This window comes from Enhydra lutris, unplaced genomic scaffold (genome assembly GCF_002288905.1).
Source record: "Enhydra lutris kenyoni isolate GAN:26980312 unplaced genomic scaffold, ASM228890v2 scaffoldscaffold18, whole genome shotgun sequence".
Taxonomy (NCBI): Eukaryota; Metazoa; Chordata; class Mammalia; order Carnivora; family Mustelidae; genus Enhydra; species Enhydra lutris.
The window spans coordinates 7,693,736-7,718,265 of NW_019154102.1; the positions used below are offsets into that span (position 1 = coordinate 7,693,736).

Genomic DNA, 24,530 nt, shown 5'->3' on the forward strand with positions numbered 1-24,530 from the left:
CACTGCACTACCAAAGATGGCATTTCAATTTTAGTCGTGGTGTTTTTAGCATATAATTGCACTTTTAGAAGTACTTTATGGAGAGTAGGGAAACTACCAAGATTTGAATGAAGATAAAAATAAAAGTTCAGACATAAAGTGTGGGATCTTGGTTTAAGTGGAAATGGAATCTTTTTGGTGGTTTGTGGTTAGTGGGTTATATTGTCACTTTGTGGAACCACTGGTCTCTAGAATTTAAGAAGTAGCTTCATTTTTCTCCCAGTAGTAGTTGGGAGGCCATTTGAAAAAGAAAAGAGAAAACTTAAGAAAAGCATAAATTACAATTTTGAAATGCTACCATTAAAGCTTGTCTTTTTTTTTTTTTTTTTTTTAAAGTAGATTCCATGCCCAGTGGGGAACCCAATGCAGGGCTTGAACTCACGACTCTGAAATCAAGGGTTGGACACTTATACTGAGCCACCCAGGCACCCTAAAGCTTATGTCTTAAACAAAGGTAGGTGAGAATGAAAGATTTTTGCCACTATTAGAGAAAAACCAAATGTATAAAGTATATAGTTTATATTTAATGTCATTTTCAGCTAATCTTCAGTATTTCAGAAAATGTGCCTGCCACACTATTTTACACACTATTTATAAAATCAGGGTTTACTGACTTAAAAATATACATATTTAAAAAAATATTTGACCGACTAAATTGTTAATATTTTACAAACTATTTATGAGTCATGAATATACAAACATTCTATCAGATTTCTAACAGGATTGCATATTCTAAATTAGGACTTCCTTTAGCCATTTTTTTGTGGAATTATGTAATATATCATTAAAATGAACATCTTATAGCTATTACTAATAATTATGTCAACAGCCTCTATATAGAACTGTTTCAAACATTAGCTGAAAATCATGATTTTTTCCCTCCTTTATACCAAGAACATCCATACATTTGCAACATTTACTCTATTTGATAAATAAATGATTTTTCTATATTTTCTAAACAATTATATTTTCTAAATTTGAAAAATGTACTCCCTCATTCTAGTTAGGATCCCATTTATAATATTTATTCCACTACATTTATGGTTTTGTGACCAATTTGAAAGGTGGTATATCATTAAAAACAGATCTGTACTAAAGAAACTGGCTTTGATATGGCAAATCCCAGTTTGTAAGACAGAGGTAGCCAAATACCGCTCTTGTGCAGAGGTGAGCCATTAGATGACTAAGAGTAAATTGTCTCTACTGTATACAAAGACAATAAAGAAGGTAGGAAGAGATCCATTATGGTAACAAATGGGATCTATTATATCTGAGGTTTTAAGGTATTTCAGAATTTTAGGAATTAAAGGGCAATCTTTTTAAAGATGTATAAGTGGTTTAGTTTTAATAATATTTATTGATTCGTAATGTAAATAAAAATAATATAGGTAACTCTTGAAATAAAAAAAATAGACCACATAAAATGTGCATTTTAATACAAATCATTAGGATATATTTATACTATATATAAATCTACACATTAGAAGGTAGTATTGAAATTTTACTCTACAGAGTATCACTCTAGAATTCTTTTAAAAAAAAAATCACTGGGTGGAATTAGATGATGACTGTGAAATAGATTCTCCCATTACAATACTGCTTCTGTCATTTAGAGTTTTGACAACACTTGTAGCTGGAGACTGTAGTACTTTACGAGAAAGTCTCATTCTTCCATCAGCTGGATCACGCCCAAAGTATTTCACCTGTATTAAAGAAGCCAATTTACCTTTACAGTTACATAGTACAATGATCAACATCCAAATTAGAAGATACTTAGATTTATATGGTGCAAAAAACCCCAATGAGTAATGTTTTTACTTTCCTGAAAGCACAGCTTAGGACTAAGTAGAGGTATATACTAATAAATATAATTTGGTTAAATAGCCCTTATAAGAAAAAGAAAAGAGACAGGCATTTAGTTGCTCTATTAAAATCTTCTGTTAGACTCAACTGTGCTTTCTTATTTTCTCTGGGCCAGGTCCCTATACTGGAAGAACAGTGAAAGCCATGGTGAATGATTCTAGACAAGGGCTTTCTGAGCCTAAGGGTACGATAAACTATACAGGATTATGGTTAGGTCATTCACACTATTCCCCAAAGGACTATCAAACTGGAGATTATTTGGCTTGACTTTATACAACACAAGTCGGGGGAAATGTGGCAGTTTTAAAGTCCCTTCTCATGCAAAAACACAACCTTATACAGATACTGGGTCTTAGTTCTTACTCTTCCCTAGAGGCTCCTTGAACGATGGACTACAGATTAGGAATAAACTAGAAGCCTTGGTTACTCAAGTCATGGGTAATAGGTACAGCTGGAACAAAATGTGGTATGGACAAGTAAAACAGAAACCAAACCACACCAGACTGGCAATGACTTCCTTTATACATTCATAAAAAACTATAAAAAGGTCAAACAACATGGCTTTCTTTAAACTAAAAAATTTTTAGCTATGAACCAATTGAAGTCTCAACTCAAATATGTCATTCAAGGCCTTTAACAGAGTTACGTGTTCAGAGTTCTTCTGTCCTATCTGCACATCACTGCATAGCTATTACTGGCCTCATGCATTTTTAAAAGCTCTAAAGTGGGGGGACTATTGTTAGAACTAAACTGCAAGCTCCCTAAGGGGAAGAATTACACCTTAAATCCTTAGTCTGTTTAAAAACAAACCTAAAGTTAAAAAAGCACAGCACATAATACAAATCACAAATGTTGATTTGATTCTTTCAGCTTTTTGGAAAAAAAAAAAAAAAAAATTGAAACTTGGAGTACAGTTTACAACTCTTAAGGCTAAAAAGTTGAATACAAGTACCTGAATTTCTTGGCCAACTTCTAATCCAAGGGCGGTGGGATGTTTAATCTGAAAGAGAACATGTTCATTTGTTAGTTGCTATGCATAATCTCTTAATATCCATAGCAGTACACATTTTTTTAAGTGGAAAGTTTTAGTGTTTTTCCTGATTATGAAATCTGTTGATTACAAAGGCTTAAAATACACATTCAAGTGAGAGCAAAAATCATCCAAAGCTCTCTACTTTTTAGATAACTACTGCTGATACTCTAACAAGTATCCCTTCAAATGTCTACTTAGTATGTACTCCATTTATAAAAATGGACCTTATTGAGCTTGTTGTTTTCTAATACATTGATTTTTCATTCAATAATATGTTCAGGATATCCTTTTAGATCAACAAATGAAACAGCAGAATGTTCAAACTATGTAATTTGTTTAACTGATCCCCTAAAGGTGGTCATTTAATTCGTTTTAAATTCCAGTATTTTTTTTTAAGACTTTATTTACTTGGGGGCGCCTGGGTGGCTCAGTGGGTTAAGCCGCTGCCTTCGGCTCAGGTCATGATTTCAGGGTCCTGGGATCGAGTCCCGCATCGGGCTCTCTGCTCAGCAGGGAGCCTGCTTCCCTCTCTCTCTCTCTCTCTCTGCCTGCCTCTGCCTGCCTCTCTGTCTACTTGTGATCTCTCTCTGTCGAATAAATAAACAAAAATCTTTAAAAAAAAAAAAAAGACTTTATTTACTTGGGGAGGGGAGCAAGAACAAGCACACGCAAGCGTGAGAGTACATATAGGGCAGAGAGGGAGAAGCAGACTCACTGTGGTGCAGAGCCCAATGCAGGGCTCGGTCACAGACCTGAGATCATGACCAGAGCTAAAGGCAGATGTCTAACTGACTGAGCCACCCAGGTGCCCCTTAAATTCTGGTATTGCAAATGTTAATAATTACTGAATCTAGATGTCAGGTATGTGGATGTTCAGTGTACTATTTTTTTCAACCTTTTTGTAGGTAACTACAGTGTTGCAACAATTATGTAGTTACTCAAATTATCCTTTCAGAATAAAGTCCTAATGTTGAACTTCTAGGGCCAAAGGTACTCATACACATTTATCAAACACTCGCCAAAAAGTCTGTCCCAATTTACATTCCTACAACAGTATCTCAAGTGTATGAGAATGTCCATTTTTTTCTTCCATATTTTCACCCACATTGGGGATTTTCAACTATCTGAAAGTTGAAAAATGATAACTTAGTTTTATTTGCATTAAAAAAAACTGCTGTTGGGGCGCCTGGGTGGCTCAGTGGGTTGGGCCTCTGCCTTCTGTTCGGGTCATGATCTTAGGGTCCTGGGATCCGCATCGGGCTCTCTGCTCAGCAGGGGAGCCTGCTTCCCCCCCCCCCCCCCCCGCCCCGTCTTCCTCTCTGCCTATTTGTGATCTCTCTGTCAAATAAGTAAAATCTTAAAATAAAACAAAAAAAACAAAACAAAACTGCTGTTGAGGTGCCTGGAAGACTTGGTGGGTTAAGCATCTAACTCTTGAATTCATCTCAGGCCATGATGCCAGCGTCATGAGTTCAAACCCTGTTTTGGGCTCTGCTCTCAGTGTGGAGTCTGCTAGAGATTCTTTCCCTCTCCCTCTGTTCCAACCCCTGCTCACCCATGCTCTCTGTCTAAAATAAAAACAAGTAATATACAAATCTTTAATTTAAAAAAATTGCTGTTGATATTGACCTTTCTTACTGATCCATATAAACCCTGTGCATATGAAGCCTCTCTCATTTGTTATATACATCTTTTTCCCCTGAGTTGGTACTTGGCTTTCACCTTTATTGCAATTTTGCCATGTATTTTAAAATGACATCAGGAGCACCTGGGTGGCTCAGTCAGTTAAGCATCTGAATCTTGATTTCACCTCAGTTCATGATCTCAGGGTTGTAAGAAAGAGCCCTGCGTGGTGCTCTGCACTCAGCAGGGAAGTCTGAGATTCTCTCCCTCTGCCCCTCCCCTCACTCAAGCACTTGGGTTCTTTCTCTAAAATAAATCTAAAATAAATAAAACAGGAGACATTCTGCTTTATGAAAACCAGCTATTCCAATACAATGTATTAAATAATCTTTGTTTCTTCAGACTGAAAATGCAACTTTTAGTATATATTATATTCCCATTTATATAACTGGATAATTTCTGGTCTCTATTTTCTGTTGTATAAATTGTCTAATTCTAGGTCAGTAATACACTGTTTTATTCTGTATAGCTTTATATTTCAATATTTGGTAAACTAAACATTCCTATTATCCTCTGCACCTAGAGTTTTCTTGAATAGTTTCATATTTTTAGTTTTATCTTACTATGCTTGGTTGGCCAAGAAAGTTGGGAAGACAGGGCTATAGCCAGGTATTTTTAAAAAATAACTGTTATATGTTAACTCTAGATGTGTTAACTCAAGAATGTTTCTATTCCATGATACAAGGACAAACATAAATACCTGTGTTAAATAGTGTAAAAACCTTCTGTCAGCAACATTGCTGTCATTTTCAGCTTTTTATATTTAGGCTAGTAGTGGACAAAGTGCACAATTCTCAACAACCCAGGTAATTTCACTATGATGATTTTAAGGTGGTTTTAAACATATTGTTTTGTTTTGTTTTTACCTTTCGTTGATCAAGTTGTGTGTTATGGAGTAGTACCGCAGTCATATTTGGATATAATTTAACCATCACTCCAGTGTCTCTGAGAAGGAAAGGAAATAAGCCTGATTAAAACAGTATCTGAGTATCTACTCATAATCAAACTTATTATGTATCCATTGGAGAACAAAGTAAACACACACACAATTGTAAAAAGGATTATCTAAAAGAGAAACTTATTTTTTCAACTGAACATACACCTTGGATTTACATTTTTTAAAAAATATTTTATTTATGGGGCACCTAGGTGGCTCAGTGGGTTAAAGCCTCTGCCTTCAGCTCAGGTCATGATCTCAGGGTCCTGGGATCGAGCCCTACATCGGGCTCTCTGCTCAGCGGAGAGCCTGCTTCCTCCTCTCTCTCTCTGCCTGCCTCTCTGCCTACTTGTGATCTCTGTCAAATAAATAAATAAAATCTTTAAAAAAAAAATTTTATTTGAGAGAGTGAGAGAGCATGAGCAGGGGAAGGGAGAGGGAGAAGCAGACTCCCCTGAAGAGCAGTGAGCGTGACAAGGAGCTCGATCCCAGGTCATGACCTGAGCTGAAGGCAGATGGTCTGAGCCACCCCGCTCCTACACCCTGTTATTTAAATACTTGTAAATGAAAGGACAGAGAAGAGATAAAGGAAAATTGTGTTAATGACAAGCTTTTAGACTATATATTCTTCTATAATTCTCTATTTCCCCATTTTGAAATGACATTAATTATTTATTTTTTTAAAGATTTTATTTGAGAGAGAGAGAATGAGAGAGAGCATGAATGGGGAGTAGAGGGATAAACATTAAATATTTTAAAGTAGTGTAGATGAATCATCAACCTATTAAATAATGGTTTAAGGAAGGGGGCTGGATAAAATAAGGTATTTATTTCATTACAAAATCTGTCTTTTTTTCACTAGTCTACTAAAATAAGCCATCCCATTTCTCAGTTTTTCACCTGTGATATTAAACAAATTATTCCATTGGCTTTTGTTATTCATTTCAAATAGCTCTGAACACTCAGGCTACATCTGATATATATATGTTATTTTTTTCCTTAAGAAGGGGATTTTTCAGGGGTGCCTGAGTGGCTCAGTCTATTAAGTGTCTGTTTTTGGCTCAGGTTATGATCCCAGGGTCCTCTGGGATTGAGCCCCGCATTGGGCTGCCTGTTCGTGGGGAGTCTGTTCTCCCTCTCTTCCCTGCTTGTGCTTTCTCTCGCTACCTTTCTCTCTCAAATAAATAAACAAAATATTTTTTAAAAAAGGGGAGGGGATTTTCTCATCCCCCCAAAATCAGTCTTTTTAGCTGATAAAAAATACTTTGAGGTTGAAATTGACATTTAAAGAAATGTGCTCCTTAGGCATTAAATAGTACTATCTTTAAAACAGACATGAAACTACTAGGAAAAGAAAAAGGAATACTGCTAGGTCTATTTGGGCCTGTTTTACTGTTTATTGGGAAAATTTAAGTGGTGAGAAATTTGGTTCAAGGAAACAATTCACTTAGAAGAATCTATTAGTACAATTATAATCACAGAATCATGTTACTGAAAATCAACAAACTGGCATAGAAAATAAATTATACCTTAAAAATAATTTATGGCAGGTAATTGATATAAAATCTAAATACCTAACATTTTCAACATATATAATGCAAATGTGAAGTTAACATGTGCTTATAATATAAATTTATAAAAACCAGCATAGTGGGGGCACCTCGTGGCTCAGTGGGTTAAAGCCTCTGCCTTTGGCTCAGGTCATGATCCCAGGGTCCTGGGATCGGCCCTGCATCGGGCTCTCTGCTAGGTGGGGAGCCTGCTTCCCCCCCTCCCCACCCCCGCCTGCCTCTCTGCCTACTTGTGATCTGTCAAATAAATAAATAAAATCTTAAAAAAACAAAGAAAGAAAAAACCCCCAGCATAGTGTATGGTTGATATTACCTGATTTCAGTTATTGTGGCGGTATACACTGCTCCAAATTCTAGTTGCTGCTCTTGCTGTAAGTGCAAAATAAGCCATAAGATGAATAAATAGCAAAAAATATAGAAAAAAGTAAGTATTATAAGATCTATACTTACATCATCTTTGCAGATTTCAGTAATGAAGTCTCTTGCTTCATGCATAGCACTTGGTGTTGGTGCAAATACAGAAAATGTTTCTTCATCCACCTGACTAACAGTTACTCCTTTTAAAAAGATGATTTAACATATTAAAGTTAACTTGCTCACTTTAGTGAAGTCTAATCTTACAAAGTAGATGTGAGAGCAGGGGACTGACGTATAAGTAGCTGGGCAGAGTTGTGTTATATTTACTCATTGCTTTAGGAATGAAGGGATTCATTCACCAACATATAACACATTGCACACCTGCTATGTATCTGACATTGTACTATGGCCTGGGGAAGCAACAGTCAGTCACTGTCTCTGTGTTCTTGGAGCTCAGAGTTTGGTAGGAGAAAGCACATTTAAGTTCTAATTTTTGAAGATTTGGTTTTGCTCTTTTAATTATGAGTAGCTTCTATACTGTAACCTTTTCCTCACTTTTTCTTTCTCTTATTCTAGAGTAGTGAACAGATGGATGAGGGATGACATGTCAGTTTCTCAATCTAAAGCGCTGGCTAAGACAACTATGCTTCTCACCTTCCTTCAATAACCTCAAAGCTGGTAAGTACTAGGTAACTCAAAGATTGCTTCTAGAAAAAAGAAAGCATACTATTTCTACACATAGTCTACTCTTCAAATAAAAGTCTAAAGAAGACTAAGTGAAAAACAGCAGAATAGAAAATGACAGCAAAATCCTCTGAAGTGAAAAGTTAAAGATTTTTCTAAATGTTCAATTTTAAAATGTCACAAAGAAATCAATGAATTCTAGGTCATCCTTCTTGAATATAGCTAAGAATGACTGCTGATTTATTAAGAGGCATACAGAAAACTTAAAGACATGACAGCATTATATTCTTTTCTCTTGTTCTCACATATCTCAAACATATTTTTTGAATATAATGGGGATGAAATGGCAACTTATGGGGCCTACCATTAAAACCCTCAAACTTGGGGCACCTGGGTGGCTCAGTTGGTTAAGTGTCTGACTTTTGATTTTGGCTCAGGTCATGATACAGGTTTGTGAGATCAAGCCCTCAAGTTGAGGTCCATGCTGAACATGGAGCCTGCTTAACATTCTCTCTCCCCCTCCCCCTTCTCCCCTACCTCTCTAAAAAACATTAAAAAATAAAACCCCCAAACATCATACAACTTTTACCTGTTTCAGCCTGAAGCTTTTTTAAATGATATCCACCTGGTCCAACAAATTTTGCCCGTTTTGATAATGGAACCTGAATAGTTTCTAAAATGTAATAAAGACAAACTGTAAATAATTCAAATACATATATGAACCTAAAACATATCTTGATCAAAAATTTTTTTTTGGCATATGCACATGTAAAACTATTTCATGGGAAGTAGAAAAATAGTTACTTGACTCAAGTTTCTGTAAGTTCTAATGTCTAAAAATACCTCCCCCAATTTAAAAGTGTTTATAGAAATACTTAAAATATTTTTGTTTTGTGTATGGAGTTAAAGGAAATTTAAATATAATAATATACTTTCATATATTAATGTTCACCTTATGACAGAATAAATAATAACTTTAATAAATTACCTACAACAGGTCCATTTTCTTTTCTAGATGCTCGAGGTTTTGAAATAGTTTTGTTCATTATCTGTAGTATCTCCTTCTTTGCCACTATAAGAGATAAAAACATAAAAACTATAATCACAGTTGACCCTTGAACAACTGGAGATTATGGATGTCCACCCTTGCATCAAAAATTCGTGTAAAACTTTTGATTCCCCAAAACTTAACTACTAATAGCCTACTATTGACTGGAAGCCTTACTCATGACAAAAAACAGTTAAGTGACACATTTTGTATGTTTATGTATTATACTCGATATTCTTATAATAAAGTAAACTAGAGAAAAGAAAAGGTTAAGACAACCTTAAGACAACCATAAAGAGGGGCACCTGAATGACTCAGTGGGTTAAACCTCTGCCTTCAGCTCAGCTCATGATCTCAGGGTCCTGGGATCAAGCCTCGCATCAGGCTGTCTGCTCAGTGGGCTTCCCCCCCCATCTCTCTTCCTGCCTCTCTGCCAGCTTTGATCTCTCTCTGTCAAAAAAATAAATAAAATCTTAAAAAAAAAAAAAAGGAAACCATAAGGAATAGAAAATATATTTACAGTACTGTATATTTATTGAAAAATATTTGCATAGGCATGGGATAGGGGGCTGGCTCTGGGATGGCAGAGTTCCACAGCCTGGTGGCTTAGGCTCAGCAGTGGCAACCCCTGGGTGGCCTGCAGGCTGCAACAGTTGCATGGAAGCATAGTAATGCTGCTTCATCTGCATGGACATGTACCACTGACCTATGGCCATACACCACATGTGAGTGTGCTGGTCTCCAGGAGGCCTCAGGGCCAAGGTGCCATAGTGGGGAATGGGTCCCCTCCCAACCCCACAGGCACAGAGGACTTAGTGCAGGGACTTCCAATACAGTGCTACCCCTTCCCTCTGGGCATATTTCTCCACTTCAGCCCAGTCTTCTGCTGGCCAGCCCTAGATGCTTGATGGGACCACCTTCTCAGCATACTGGGTAACCTGCAGCCCTGCCCAGTCATGACCCCCCCCCCCATCCCCAGGAGCTGCTAATTGCCTCAGCAGGACTCATAGGATACTCAGTGTAGCAGACATGACCTCTGTGTCAGCTGCCTTCAGTTCATCTGGTGGAATGGGCAATAGTAAATAAATGCTTTGCTGCTGTAAATAAATGCTTTTGTTGCCAACTCTTAAAAAAAAACCCACAAAAACAAAAAACCAAAAAACAATCCACATATAAGTGGACCCGTGCAGTTTGAGCACACATTGTTTAGAGGTGAACTATATATAAAAAAAATATGATGAGATATAGCAGTAGTCTTAGTTTTTATGGAGTAAAATCCAAATTCTTTAACTTAGTAATCAAAGCTCTTCATATCCTAATTACCTTTACAATTCTACTTATAGTCCCTTTTCTCCATAAATCTTATCTTAGGGAGTCACTTATAAAAATTGAATTTTCTCTGGTCTCTCACAAAGGTTTGAAATTTCATTTCCAAAACAGTATTTTATAAAAAGCCCATTTTTAATATGCCTAATGGGAATTATAGTTGTCATGAATAAATGAAAAATGATGGAAAGAGAATCAGGCACACTAGCTTAGCTTACCTGAGGCTTGTTGAATGGCCTCCATAACAATTTTTACTGGTATTCCAGGTAATTTAATATCAGCCTGACGTGGAAAAGTAAAAAAATTATATAAATATTGATTCATGACATTATTTAAATATTATAAAAGTGAAACAAAATAGGTTTTAAAATACCTGTAAGGCGGTTATTCCCTTATTGGTGCCGGCTATTTTGAAATCCATGTCACCATTGTAATCTTCAATTCCCTGAAGGAATTTAAGAAATGATATAGTTTTAAACAAAAACAAAATTCATCCAGGCACTATGGAGGAATTTTAAAAAACAGCTAGAGAAGTAAACCATGTCCTCTAAGACTAAACACAAAGAAGTATCTTCTACAGTAAACTATTGCTTCTAATTTGTGGCTTTTTCAGTTAGAACTGTTTCATCAGAAAATTACTTTAAGTTCATGTTGTCCCCCCATAAATGCACAGGGATTCATTTATGATCCCCCTAAAGTGAGCCGTTATGGATATTTATACTGCTTTTTGTATATTTTAACTCACATCCTATAAAATCCAAGGCTAATATGCAGAGGAGGAAAGTAAGTAATACCAAGTAATGTATTCTTCTAAGCATCCAATGCTTATAAAATATGTGTCATCTTCACTACTGAATATTTGAAAACATGGATATACTTGCCAGAATATCTGTCAGCAAACGATAATCTTCTATTTCACCCTTGTCAGGATTGTTTTTGGTGACCAATCCTATTGCCACACCTGCGACAGCAGATGAAATTGGAACTCCTATAATTGAGAAGAAGAGCTTGTATGTAATGTGTACATCAACCTAACACACATATTTATCATTCTGTTGATATTTAATGTAAGTGAGTGCTATTTTAAATTTGACATCATCAGAGCCAAGCTGGAAAGGTCATCTATCTACCTCATTTCTTTTTAAGCATATGAAAAAAGCCCCTTAAAACAAATAAACAGGTAATCACTTTTCTCACAAAAATCTCTATAAAAATAGCACACTTAACTCTTAATAGAATCCATTTGTCTTTTTACTTTTGGTATGTTTATCTTCTTTTTTTGGAAATGTAACCATGTTATTGGTAAATCCCTCCAGCCTAAACCCCTCATCTCACCTCTCCATGAAAGCCATCAGTAGGTTTTTTTGTGTGTGTGTATCCTCCCAGAAAATTTGTGCCCAAATATGAATCAAAGTGTAATCTTTTGTTCTCTTTACTTATGGAATCACAGTGAATGTGCTCACTATTCAGCACCTTGCTTTTTTCCACTTAATAACATACCTTGGATAGTGACACATAATGCCACACAAAGTTCCACCTTATTTTTTTGAATGGCTGCTCAGTACTCCCTGAATGGATTTATAAGCCACATAATAGAAGTGGGATTACTAGGTCAAAAGGTATGTGGGTTTACATTTATTATAAATCTGTCAAACTGCCTTCCAGAGTGTAGCATTTTATATTTCTACCAGCTGTATTTGAGGGTGCCTGCTGCTCTACTTTCTTGTTAATTCCTGTCAGATCTTTTGACCTTTGTTATATAAAGGGCAAAAATGGTAGCTTATTGTTTTTAATTTGATTTTTTTATGAGTGAGATTAAACTTTTTTTAATGTTTATAAACTGTTTATTTAATTAATTTATTTATTTAGGCTCCATGCCCAGCTATGGAGCCCAATGCAGGGCTTGAATTCACAACACTGAGATCAAGACCCATGATGAAATCAAGAGTTGGACGCTTAACCAACTGAGCTACCCAGGCACCCCTTATATTTCTTTTTCTGTGAATTGCCTGTTCATGGCTTTCAACCATTTTCCTACTTGTTTGTTAATCTTTTTTCTTAATGATTTATAAAAGCTCTTTCAACATGGACAGTACATCTTTGTTAAATATAAATGTAGACTATTAAAGGAAATATATTATTTTCCTAGTCAGTTGACTTTGTTTATTGTGATTTATTTTCCTGTATAGAATTTTAAAGGTATATGTTATCATGGTTCCTGGATTTTGCTTAGAAAGGTTTTTCCTAAGATTTTGATAAAATTTTCCATGTTTCTTTTTTTTTTTTTAAACAAAACATTTAAGGTTTTATCACTTGGAATTTAACTGTTAAAAAGGATTGTGGCGGGGGATATAATTTCATATTCTCTAAGCAATCTCACTTATGATCTTGGTTTTTTAACCATAACCTATAATGTTGATGACCTAAAAAATCTCTCTCTCCTGCCTATTTCTCTTTGCTACTAAGCTCTAGAGCTGTATAGCCAATATGGCTATTGGACACTTCCAGCTAAATGTCCCCAAAGCATGTTATATGTATGTACATATATATAAAATGTAATCATACCCAATAAATCCTTTTTGTCTTGCTTTTCTTATCTTGGTTGAATGCAACTAAGATTCTCATCCAGAATCAATACTTCTTTCCCCATTTCCTAATATGGTCACAAAGATCTGATAGTTTGTCCTTTAAATTTCTGTAGAAAGTTGTCCTTTCCTCTAAATACTGAAACATCCATTGTTACTCCTTTAGTCCAAGTCTCCATTATTTCTTGCTCTGACAACATTCTCCTTGTCCGGTATCCCCAATTTTAGTCTCTCCCCCGTTTCCATTCTCTCTCACTTCATCCTCTAGGTCTATCACCTAAGCTGGGAAAAACTACCAAAAAGAAAATAAATCAGATTCAAATCACACCATTCCACTACATAAAATTCTCCTGAGTTCCCCACTATTTGCTTTCAGTAAATTTTATACATGTTCTATGGTCAAAAACATTTGGGAAATAGTGCATATCCTGTTCCTAGAGATTCAGAATTCACAATAGCATATTAAAGTTTATTTAACTCATATTAAATAAACCTGCTTAACCCTGCTTAAATGTAGTTTAGAACAGAATGACTTTTTTTTCATGGTATACAATAATCAACATCCAGCAGGAACACTAGTCATAGAATACTGAGTTGTGAAATACTAGCTTTAAGTTCAAAATCCATAACATAACAATGACTTTTAAAAGGTGGTCCCAATTTATTACTTAATTTTTTCAAATACATTTTAGAAACATACTATACTGCTTCATAACTTTGCCCATTATGTTCCTTTCACATGAAATATGGTTCCTGCTCCTAATGACAGATCAACTACTCAGCCTTTAGAACCAGATGAAATGTAGCTGTCTTTATGAAGCCAAGTACTTTCAACCTAATTTTTCATCCATATTGTACATATTTGTGCCTTTTACCTATTTGAATTAATCTCCTTGATCTTATGTTTTTTGTGCCTATAAGGTTTTTAGAAAACAGGTACCATTTGTATCCCTAAAGTAAGATAGTGCCTGATGAGAGGAATGACAAGCATTCATATGTTTGAGCTGAACTGTACACCCTTTGTTGGCTTTTCCCACAGGACTTAACATTCATTCTTGTCAAATTCAATTGTTTTCTATTTGGCTTCTTATTTTTTATCTTAACATTTTTTAAGAGATCAAAATTGTCATTTAACACATCAGTCATGCATTCCTTTTTAGCAGTATCCTTTTAATTAATTAGCAGGCCAGTGTTCTAAGTCAATTCAATAATAAAAACACTGAAAGGGACAGGGCTTAGAAAGAAACATCTTTAGGCATTCCACTTGACCGAACCATCCTACTGATCAGATTTGCTTGTCTCCTCTGCTCATGCTTCAACCAGTTATGACGGTGCACCTATCATCCATCTCAATTTCTGTATCACTTACAGAAAAATCATGAGCTGCCAAGCTACTCTAGAAATGGTGTAAGCAGCAATCACCCTCCCCACTCCAAATCTGGTAATGTTTCCAAAGTGGAACATTATTTTACAACATGATTTATTTTAAATGAGTCCCTCTCGTCCCTTCTCTTCACAGCCCCCTCCTTCCTAAAAATACTTATAAACCCTTTTTTTCTTAAATAATCTCTTTAAGAGTTTTGCTAAGGGTGACTATCAAATTCACTAGGTTATGCTTTATAGAAAATAATTTTTTTTTCAAAATTAATACTTTTTTTTCAAAATTAATAACTTTTTGTGTCCTTCGTATATTAGTTTCTGATTTTTCAAATACTGCCAACATTGGTCAGGTGTATCTCATCCTGAAGTTCTCATCTTTACTTAGGTTGGGTTTTTGTCAAGACCAAAAGATCTGAATTCATTTAAAGCATTTAAAGATCTTATAATCTCCTTTTACTTTATCTTTCAGTTCACCTTTTTGAGAATATATTGTTTCCCAGTACGAAAATGTGACTGAATGCAAGCTGCACCAGGACAGGGGCTTTGTTTTGTTCATCACTATGTCCCAAAGGCTTAGCTCAGTGCTTGGCACAGGGGTGGCATCTAGTAAAGACTGGCTGAATGAATGCATGAAGGTGAAAACAAAAAGTATTTTACCAGCAACCTTAAATATCACCTTATGCTTTTCTGGCACTGAACACAACTAGAAAAGTACTTTTAGGTGGTTTTTTTTTTTTTTGCTTTGGCTTAAGTTTTCGTCTTTCTAGATAGTGTTATTGTATATTCACACAATTCTTCTATCTCAGCCTTGGTTATAGTATCCTTTCTATCTTTCTGTACTATAAATGTGTGAACTTAGGGGAAGCTCCATGTAGCCTCTTGAGTATCTTTAGGTTCCCTTCCTTCTTGAACAGCAACATTGGTGAGATACAGAAATTGTTTTCAGAGCCTTAACATGTTGACTCTTTTCCCCTTTTAGTGTTTCAAACTGAGAGATTATACTGAATCTCTTATAGTCTTTCTTCCTAAAATTCTGTGTATCCTTTTGTGCGTGGTACTGTTCTTCTCATGGTTTGCAAATTGAATGGAAGATTACATGGTTATTTTCCTTTACGGGTCCTAAATACTTCTGCTTCCTGGTCCAAACTTTATTGGTGAATGGAATCAACTACAGAGCTCTTTACCTTTTGGAAGGTAAGAAGGCTCACTGGATCACCAAGGCAAGTAAATAATTTCAGTGTTCTCCCTTTTACCAGAAATAAGAATTCTAATAATTATCTGTATAGCTGAAGCTGCACTTTGTAACTATCTTGCTCTGGCCTGGTTTGATAATCTGTAATCTGACTTCTCCAGGTCTTATCAAAATGTAATTTTAAAGAGATCTTATATTTTATACTAATTAAATAGAGATAAAGCATTAGTAGCTTTGACACATAATTCTTTTACCTGCGTCCATTAATGCTAAACTTCCACCACATGCAGATGCCATTGAAGATGATCCTATTGAAACAAAAAAATACTTGTTTATAATATACTGATTTTTTTAAATGTAGAAAACTGTTACTATTGGTTATTTCCTTATAAATATTCAGTATTCTTTCCTTCTTTCTTTTTATTTTATTTTATTTTATTTATTTATTTATTTATTTATTTTTTAGAGAGAGAGAGAGAGAGAGATAGAGAGAGTGAGCACAGGCAGACAGAGTGGCAGGCAGAGGGAGAAGCAGGCTCCCCACAGAACAAGGAGCCCGATGCGGGACTCGATCCCAGGATCCTGGGATCATGACCTGAGGCCGAAGGCAGCTGCTTAACCAACTGAGCCACCCAGGCATCCCCCTTCTTTCTTTTTAAAAGAAATTAAGGCAAGCTCTGTTAAACCACAAACTATAGGGCTACACAGTCCAATATGATAGCCATTAGGTACATGTAGCTACTAAATTTAAATTAATTGAAATAAATTCAGTTCCTCCACTGTATAGTATAGAAATAATTTCCATCATCATAGAAAGTTTTATAGGACAGCAGTGCTACGGATTCTAAGAAACCTCCCAGAAAAACCACCATGCCTCTTCTGTTGCTTAATCAGAAGGCAGTTAAAGATAATAGGCTCTGGCTCTCTCACTGGACCCTAAGTTACAGCCTAGTTACACCCTGTAAAGAACAGAAAGTCTCTAGCTTAAATTCAGAGGGGGTTTTTTGTTGTTGTTTTTAAGTATCTGTGACCATCACTGTGACCTTTCTGTCTTTAATGGCCGTACTTTGCCTTGACGTGGGTACTTAATGTTAATTTAAATTTGATCTTTTAAAATATATTTTTAAAAGATTTTATTTGAGAGAGAGAGAGAGAGTGCATAAGCAGAGGGAATGGCAGGTAGAGAGAGAAGCAGGCTCCCCGCTGAGCAAGGAACCTGAAGCGGCACTTGATCCCAGGACCCTGGGATCATGACCTGAGCTGAAGGTAGATGCTTAACCGACTGAGCCACCCAGGCATGCTAAATTTGATCTCTCAGCCCAGCTGCTCTCTCTGTGCTGCCTGCTTATATTTATGATATTTGATAGGTGTCTCCTCCCTGCTTAATGGATCAGTCTCTTTTGTCCTTTTCTCTCTGGAAGCTGGCCTTGCTCTATGGTTTGTTTGTAAAAACAAATAACCCCTACTGGATCTGCTATAAAAGATACATAAAGAGAAATATTTGTTTTTATATTGCTTTCAAAACATCTCATTAGCTAAGAACAGCAATTTAGACAGTCTATGATTAACTAAACACATTTTTCTTTTGTCATAGATTTGGGCACTGTGGTAATAAGCACAATGTAACATAAGTCATGAAAAGACTATAACAAGGAATTCTGGTCTCTTTGACTAGAGGAAAAATTTATTTTAATATCCTACCATTTGACTCGAGGACTTCAGATGTTACTCTTATTGTGAAAGGAAAATCCTTGGGGATAACAGGATACAAAGCTTTCTCAGCAAGAGCACCTGAATTAGAATAGAAAATAATAAGCATAAATGTATTAAGTCCCCATAAGAATACCATGTAAGTTTATAGATTTGTACTCACCATGCCCAAGTTCTCTTCTATTCACCCCAGTTACTTTGCCAATTTCATTAGTGGCATAAGGAGGAAACTTAAAAACAAACAAAACAGATACATAAACAGCTGACATGGAAAGACCCAAGATATAGTATCAATATAATAAAAGAAGTTACAAAATAGTAGAATTCCATTTTTTTTAAAGTTCATTTATATACACAGAAAATGTGTATCTGAAATTTACATCAAATTACTAAACATAGCTATTTCTAATGTGTATTTGAACCAGAGTGGGAAATGGATAGTTATGGGGGTTCACAACATAAGTTTCTATTATGTTTAAATTATTAACACTGATGAAGTATTATATTTTTATAATAAGAAAAATATATACAAATTTAAAAAGAAATGCTCATTAATGAAACAGATCTTTTCCAGTAAGGGTTTTCTTTTAGTCAGAGGTTGCAAACTATTTTATTTGACCAATATAGTGTCTCAAAGGACTATGACTTAGTTGCAATCACTTAAAATACTGGGAAATACCCCATAAAAGCTTGGAATTCCAGTTTAACAAATATTTTTAAAAAGGAATACATGAATCTTCAAGCATCTGGATCTAGCAGTCAATTTTCAGGACTGCAGTCAGTTTTTAGGAGACAGAAAGACAGAGAAACTTGCTGGGTTGCACCATCAGTGTGTAATCAGCAATACCCAGACTGCAGGGACCTCTACAGGTAAATGGCTCTGGGACTTCAACAGACAGACTAAAAAGAAAAGAACATGTTGGAGAAGAAACTATAGATTAACAGAGACTTACAGAAATACCAAATTAAAAAAAAAAATGGACAAGATTACAGTATACAGATGTATACCAGAAATGCAAGAAGTAATTACTATAAAATTTAGGAGAGTAGTTACTTTCAGGGAAAGAAGGGTGTTGAGACTAGGATGAAAAGCATAGAGGGGCTTCAGGGGTGACTGGGAACATTTCTATTCTCTGATTTCAGTGGTGGTTATAAGATTCTCTGCCGTATAAAAACTCATTATGCCGTCCTTTGTTTTATATCATTTTCAGTATCTGTGTTTTATTTTACAATAAAAAGTTTTTAAAAAATGAAATGAGGTAGCAGTAACAGCCCATATCCTTTTACTGCCCCTCTCTTCACTTCTGTTGCCAGTCATCATCTAGAGGTGCATTTTTCACAGCTGCCCTTTTTATTATTTATTTTTATTTTTTTTTAAATACTTCATTTATTTATATGACACAGAGAAGAGAACAAGCACAAGCGAGAGGAGCAGCAGGCAGAGGAAGACGGAGAAGCAGGCTCCCCACTGAGCAAGGAGCCCAATGTGGGGCTTGTTCCCAGAACCCCAGGATCACGGCCCAAGCTGAAGGCAGACACTTAACTGATTGGGCTACCCAGGTACCCCCACAGCTGCCCATTTTAAAGACTGCCATCCATGTGCTGTGCAGCTCATGGCAAAGGATATGCTTTACTCAATTATAATTCCTTCCTGGCCTTGGCAGCATCTGAGTATATTAAGAACAGGATATTTATAAGGGACGCAAATCTGTGAAAATCTCCAGGTTTCTGTATATTCTCTATTAATCATAGTATGATCAAAAAAATTGAGATGTTGGGATTCTGGGCAGCCAGCAACAGTCACTCAAAAGTGAAGTGACTTACTGCTTTTACACTAGCTTTCCAGCAAATATGCTCCAACTACTAAAAGTGCTAAATATGTCTAATGTACCTTAGGACTTAGTTGTATATCAAGTCAATTACGAACTCTTAATAGTTTCACATAAAGGAATTTACTATTAAATACCTCAGAATTCTTTTACTACTAATCAACTGAGTAAAAATATGAACATTTAAATGAACTAAAGGGAGGAGGTGATTTGTCATCTGAGGCATTGAAAAGCCCCACTTTTGTTTGATACCGATGAATGGGTACAATGTTTTCTTGATTAAAATAAAATTGTCTACTATAATTTAACTTTTATGTATGACTCAGAATATGAAGTTACTAACTGAAAACTATGACTTATTTCTCTAAATTCCCTTCTGCATGCAATAAAAGAACATGCCCAAATCCATCTTAACAGATATATAAAATCAGCATAGTAAAATGTTAATAGTAGAACCTAAGCAGTGAGCATATGGGTATTCACTCTAAATTTCTTTCAACTTTGCTATATCCTGAAAATTTTTCATAAAATATTAGGGATAAAATTCACCTTACCTCATAGTGCAGCATGAAATTTTTATCTTTTATTCCACTATAAACAAAAAGCATAATATTAAAAACATCATATAAATACAAAAAAATAACTTCAATAAGCAACTAAAGAGATTTAAGGGGATTTAAAAAATAATTATGTATTAAAGAGAGTTGGTCTGAAATTGAAAACCAGAATCGGAAGAATGAATGTCAGAGACAGTATTTTTTTTGGGGGTTTTATGAATGAATTTTACAAAGATTTAGGAAAACAATTTTGCTTCAAATAGAAACACTTAAATATTCTATTTGTATACTAAGACAGCAGACATTTACTTTTAAGCATTAGTAACTGCTAAGAGAATCTTAAATTTTATAAATACATTAAATCTCAGGAATTATCTTTCTCCAATCAGTATATGAAATGAACATCAGTAACTGAAATGATATAGGGGAGAGGAGGAGATCAGACAGGCAAAGATTTTTCCAGGGTTTGAAATGAGAAATGTTATGACTATATCTAGAACAATGAGGAAAATAAGGATGAGAAGAAATACAATTCCTGGAAGCAGGAAACCAGATTTATCTACAACTGAGGAAAAGACTGACATATTCAGGGTCTTAGCACAGTGTCCCCATCGAGTGGGTGTATTACAAAAGGTACCTCTCTGTGCAAAGGCTTGAAAAGTCCTGGGTTAGGGCTAAATATGCATAACCATAAGCCACAGTCTGAGGAAGAGTAATCTAAAAACCTACAGAAGACTAAAGGAATAACAGATTTGAGGGGCTAAAGAGGAGGATACGGATCATTAGTGCAGCACCTCCATTTTACAAGATGAAGAAACCAAAGGCCAACATGGCTGACTGATATGTGCCCTCTCATTTACACAGGTTACAGACCTAAGACTAGAATGTAAAGAGGTACCCTGGCCAAGTCCAGTGCTCTTTCTTATGAAGCCGTGTTGCCTTTTAGAAAAGAAAGGAGTCAATGTGAAGAAGGGCAGGGCAACCAAGTTTGGGCTCAGATGGGAATTTAAAATAAAAAGTTTAAGAGCTCCCCCAAAAGGACTATGATTACAGTAACAATCTCGCCTATACATACAGCTGTATTGTCAATTCTGTCAGCTATGTGAAAAACAATTATTGATGCCATCCTCAAGATACTGAGGGTTATCCTCATCAGTTGAGCAGTAGGAAGAGGGAGGCAGAGTCTTATGGTCTTCTGAGACCCTTACCAAGGGAAAGGGAAGCAAAAGTAGGCACTGAGCAAAGAACTGTGCCTAGTATAGTAGCGCTGGTGAGGACTGTAACATAGGATTCTCATCATCTGAAATTGATGAACAAGATTTTACTGCTGACTCTCTAGGAACAGAGGAGGAGAGCCAAGTGTTTCTGAACATAAATTTCAATGTGGCTTGGGATTAAATAAGGCTTTCTTTTTTTTTTTTTTTAACTTATACTAACAGCCTCCAGATTCTTTTAAGCAACTGAGACTCTTTCTTATGTATTTGCTCTCTTCTTTATAACAAAAAAACCTACCCATATCTGTCCTGAGGTTCTAGAGACAGAGACTAAACTGAATGTACCCATGTTAAAAATACCCTATAAACAGAAAAATAAAGTAGAGGTAATAGGTTTAAAAAAGTAATAATAATAATATACTACTTGAGCTTCAATTATATACTGGAACATTGTAACTTACTTTAAAACATATCAAACATATGTTTTAGGACATACCAACACACTTTAAAACTTACCAAAAAACATAACTTACTTTATGGCTGTTATAATTCGATCTGACTTCAAACTAGATTCTAATGAATCAAATGTAACAGTACAAAGCACCTAAAATAGAAAAAACCTGTCAGGTTTTAATTTACTAACAATGAAGAGGAAAACTAAAAACATTTCAAGAACCCAATTAGCTATTAGAGAAATGGGATAAATAAATTCTATACAAAACTTGCCATGCTAGAGTAAACATTTATTCATTCTATAAATATGAGAGCTATGTGGAAATCTCAATAACCCAAAGGTCTAACATCGTAGACTACTATGTAAAGAACTATACTAAGTACTGAGGGAGGACAGGAAGAGGATGGTATATTTGTAAAACCTGGCTATAAAGGAAGCCTCAATAAAGGTCTAGCCAGGAGGGAAAAATAAGATGGGATTAGAGAGGGAGACAAACCATAAGAGACTCTCAAATATAGGAAGCCAACTGAGGGTTGCCGGAAGTAGGGAATGAGCATGTGAAGGGGTAACTAGGTGATGGGCATTAAGGAGGGCATGTGATGTAATGAGCACTGGGTGTTATATGCAAATGATATATCACTGAATAATACCTCTGAAACTAATAATACACTAAATATTAATTAACTGAATTTAAATAAAAGAAAATTTAAAAAAATAAACAAGTAAAGGTCCAGCCTATAAAACTGCCTACATAAAAAAAAAAGTCCAGTCTTCTTTGGAGGAACATAATGTAATCCAAACTCATCAATGTATCAATCAAAACATCCAGGATACAACCAACAGAAAAATAGGAAATGGTACCCATTCTCAAGAGGAAAGATAATGAGTAGTTTGCCCTGAGCTAATTCAGATGTTGGATTAACAGAAAAGGATTTTTAATAGCTCTTATAATTATACTCAAAGATATAAAGAAAAACAAATGGAAATTCTAAAATTGAAAGATACATTATCTTATGTATCTTGACAGAAGTCAATGAATATGGAGAAGGATAACAGAAATTGCCAAATCTAAAGAACAAGGAAGGGGTGTGGGGTGGGGTAGGGAAAAGCATACCCTCAGTGACCTGTGGGACAATTTCAAAAGGACTAATATATATACTTACAATCCCATGAGGAGAGATAAGAGAATAAGGTAGAAAAGATATTTGAAGAAATTATAGCTGAAATCCCTAAAGTTTGATGAAAGACACAAATTTACAGATTCAAGCTCAGGAAATTTAGTGTGATAAATACAAAGAAAACTACCTTTTCACAGTTATATTGTTGAAAACCAAAACAGAAAGAAAATCTGGAAAGCACCCAGATGAAGACAATAAATAGTATACAGGGAACAAGAATTTGAATGCATCCTGACTTTTTATTAGGAAAAAAATAAAAAAGAAAAAAAAGGTAGAACATTCTTTTAAGTGCTTAAAGAAAAAAGCATCAGCCCGGAATCTAAATCTTGCAAAATACATTCTTTGTACATAAAGGCAAAATAAAGATATCTTCAGATAAATGAAATGTGAGAATTTGTTGTCAGAAGGTCCACAGGACAACAGTAAAGAAAGTCTTATAAGATTGAAGGAAACAATACTAGATGGAAATTTGGATCTTCGGGAAGAAATACAAAGCATCAGGAATTATAAATACATAGGTCAATAAAAAAGACAATCTTCTCCCTCCTAACTTCTGAAAATGAATGATTATTTAAACTACAAGTTATAATACTGCCTTGTAGAGTTTATAATATGTAGATGTAACTTATAAGAAAGACAATTACAGCACAATGTGTGATATAGTACTAAGAAGTTAAGGCTATACAGTATATTCTCTATTATAACCACTAAAAAAATAATGCAAAGTTACAGCTAGAAAACAGAGACATATTAAAATGGAATTTAAAAAAATGTCCAGTTAATTCAAAAAGAAGGCAAAATAGAAAAATTAAAAACAGGGGGCAAACAAAAATAATGAAATGACAGGCTAAATTTAATCACATCAGGAATTAAGTTGATCATTAATGGACTAAACACTCTTAAAAGGCTGAGATTGTCAGAAGAGCTAACAGAAGTATGCAGGCTATCTTAATGGAGTTATTTTAAAAAATTTAATAAGGGGCGACTGGGTGGCTCAGTGGGTTAAAGCCTCTGCCTTCATCTCAGGTCATGATCCCAGGGTTCTGGGATTGAGCCCCCCATCGGACTCTCTCTGCTACGTGGGGAGACTGCTTCCTCCTTTCTCTCTGCCTGCCTCTGCCTACTTGTGATGTCTGCCTGTCAAATAAATAAAATCTTAAAAAAAATTATTAAAGGCATAAAAGAAAACCTGAATTAAGAGTGAGATTATTTATTGAAAAGACTGTGATTTAAATTGTAAAAATATAATTTCTCTCCCAATTTATAAGTTCAATGCAATACCAATAAAAAGAAAGATTTTTTTTTTTTTATAACTTGATTCTAAAATTCAAATGAAGGAACAAATGTACCAGAACAGCTAAGACAATTTTGAGAGGCAGGGAAGAATAAAAAGGGAAGATATACTTCTTGCCATTAATATATACCTGCAAAGTACAGTAGCTAAAACAGTGTGACACTGGCCTAGGAAATTCACAGAATGATGGAAAAGAATATAGTCCAAAATGTATTTATAAACTTTGAATATAGATAAATTGATATTACAAGTCAACAGAAAAAATGAATTATTAGTAAATGTGTTGTAAACATGGCTTACTCTGGAGGTTCCCATCTCATACCATATCTAAGAGTCTAAATGCCAAAATGCCAAAACAGATTAATGATTTAATTTGATAGCTACTACTAGAAAATTAATAAACTAGGTGCCTAATTTTGTGACTTTGGGGGTAAGGAAAGATTTCTTAAATAAGACTATTTATTTATTTATTTTTTAAAAGATTTTATTTATTTATTTGACAAAGAGAGATCACAAGTAGGCAGAGAGGCAGGCAGGCAGAGAGGAAGGGAAGCAGGCTCCCCGCTGAGCAGACAGCCCGATGTGGGACTCGATCC

At 35.2% G+C, this 24,530-nt stretch overlaps 1 protein-coding gene and 1 long non-coding RNA gene across 3 annotated transcripts in view; one reads left to right on the top strand and one right to left on the bottom strand.

Moving 5' to 3' along the window:
• The first annotated feature begins 434 nt into the window (after nucleotides 1-434).
• On the top strand, nucleotides 435-12,744 carry LOC111148042. The gene is made up of 3 exons (XR_002640668.1): nucleotides 435-493; nucleotides 8,060-8,161; nucleotides 11,470-12,744. It is a non-coding gene; the product is annotated as an uncharacterized LOC111148042 (long non-coding RNA).
• LOC111148041 (polyribonucleotide nucleotidyltransferase 1) overlaps nucleotides 1,374-24,530 on the bottom strand; it is a 45,772-nt gene continuing 22,615 nt past the window's right edge. The window contains exons 14-28 of one of the 2 annotated variants that reach the window (XM_022504407.1): nucleotides 21,542-21,612; nucleotides 19,792-19,828; nucleotides 17,572-17,638; nucleotides 17,400-17,489; nucleotides 15,953-16,006; nucleotides 11,423-11,529; nucleotides 10,915-10,986; nucleotides 10,760-10,823; nucleotides 9,156-9,239; nucleotides 8,757-8,840; nucleotides 7,577-7,683; nucleotides 7,440-7,495; nucleotides 5,485-5,563; nucleotides 2,855-2,902; nucleotides 1,374-1,742 (exon numbers count right to left, since the gene is read on the bottom strand). In XM_022504407.1, the coding sequence (XP_022360115.1) occupies nucleotides 1,584-1,742; nucleotides 2,855-2,902; nucleotides 5,485-5,563; nucleotides 7,440-7,495; nucleotides 7,577-7,683; nucleotides 8,757-8,840; nucleotides 9,156-9,239; nucleotides 10,760-10,823; nucleotides 10,915-10,986; nucleotides 11,423-11,529; nucleotides 15,953-16,006; nucleotides 17,400-17,489; nucleotides 17,572-17,638; nucleotides 19,792-19,828; nucleotides 21,542-21,612 (1,179 nt within the window). In that variant the 3' untranslated portion in view covers nucleotides 1,374-1,583. Of the gene's footprint in view, nucleotides 1,743-2,854; nucleotides 2,903-5,484; nucleotides 5,564-7,439; nucleotides 7,684-8,756; nucleotides 8,841-9,155; nucleotides 9,240-10,759; nucleotides 10,824-10,914; nucleotides 10,987-11,422; nucleotides 11,530-15,952; nucleotides 16,007-17,399; nucleotides 17,490-17,571; nucleotides 17,639-19,791; nucleotides 19,829-21,541; nucleotides 21,613-24,530 lie in introns of both variants that reach the window. The other variant, XM_022504408.1, reaches the window with a different exon arrangement.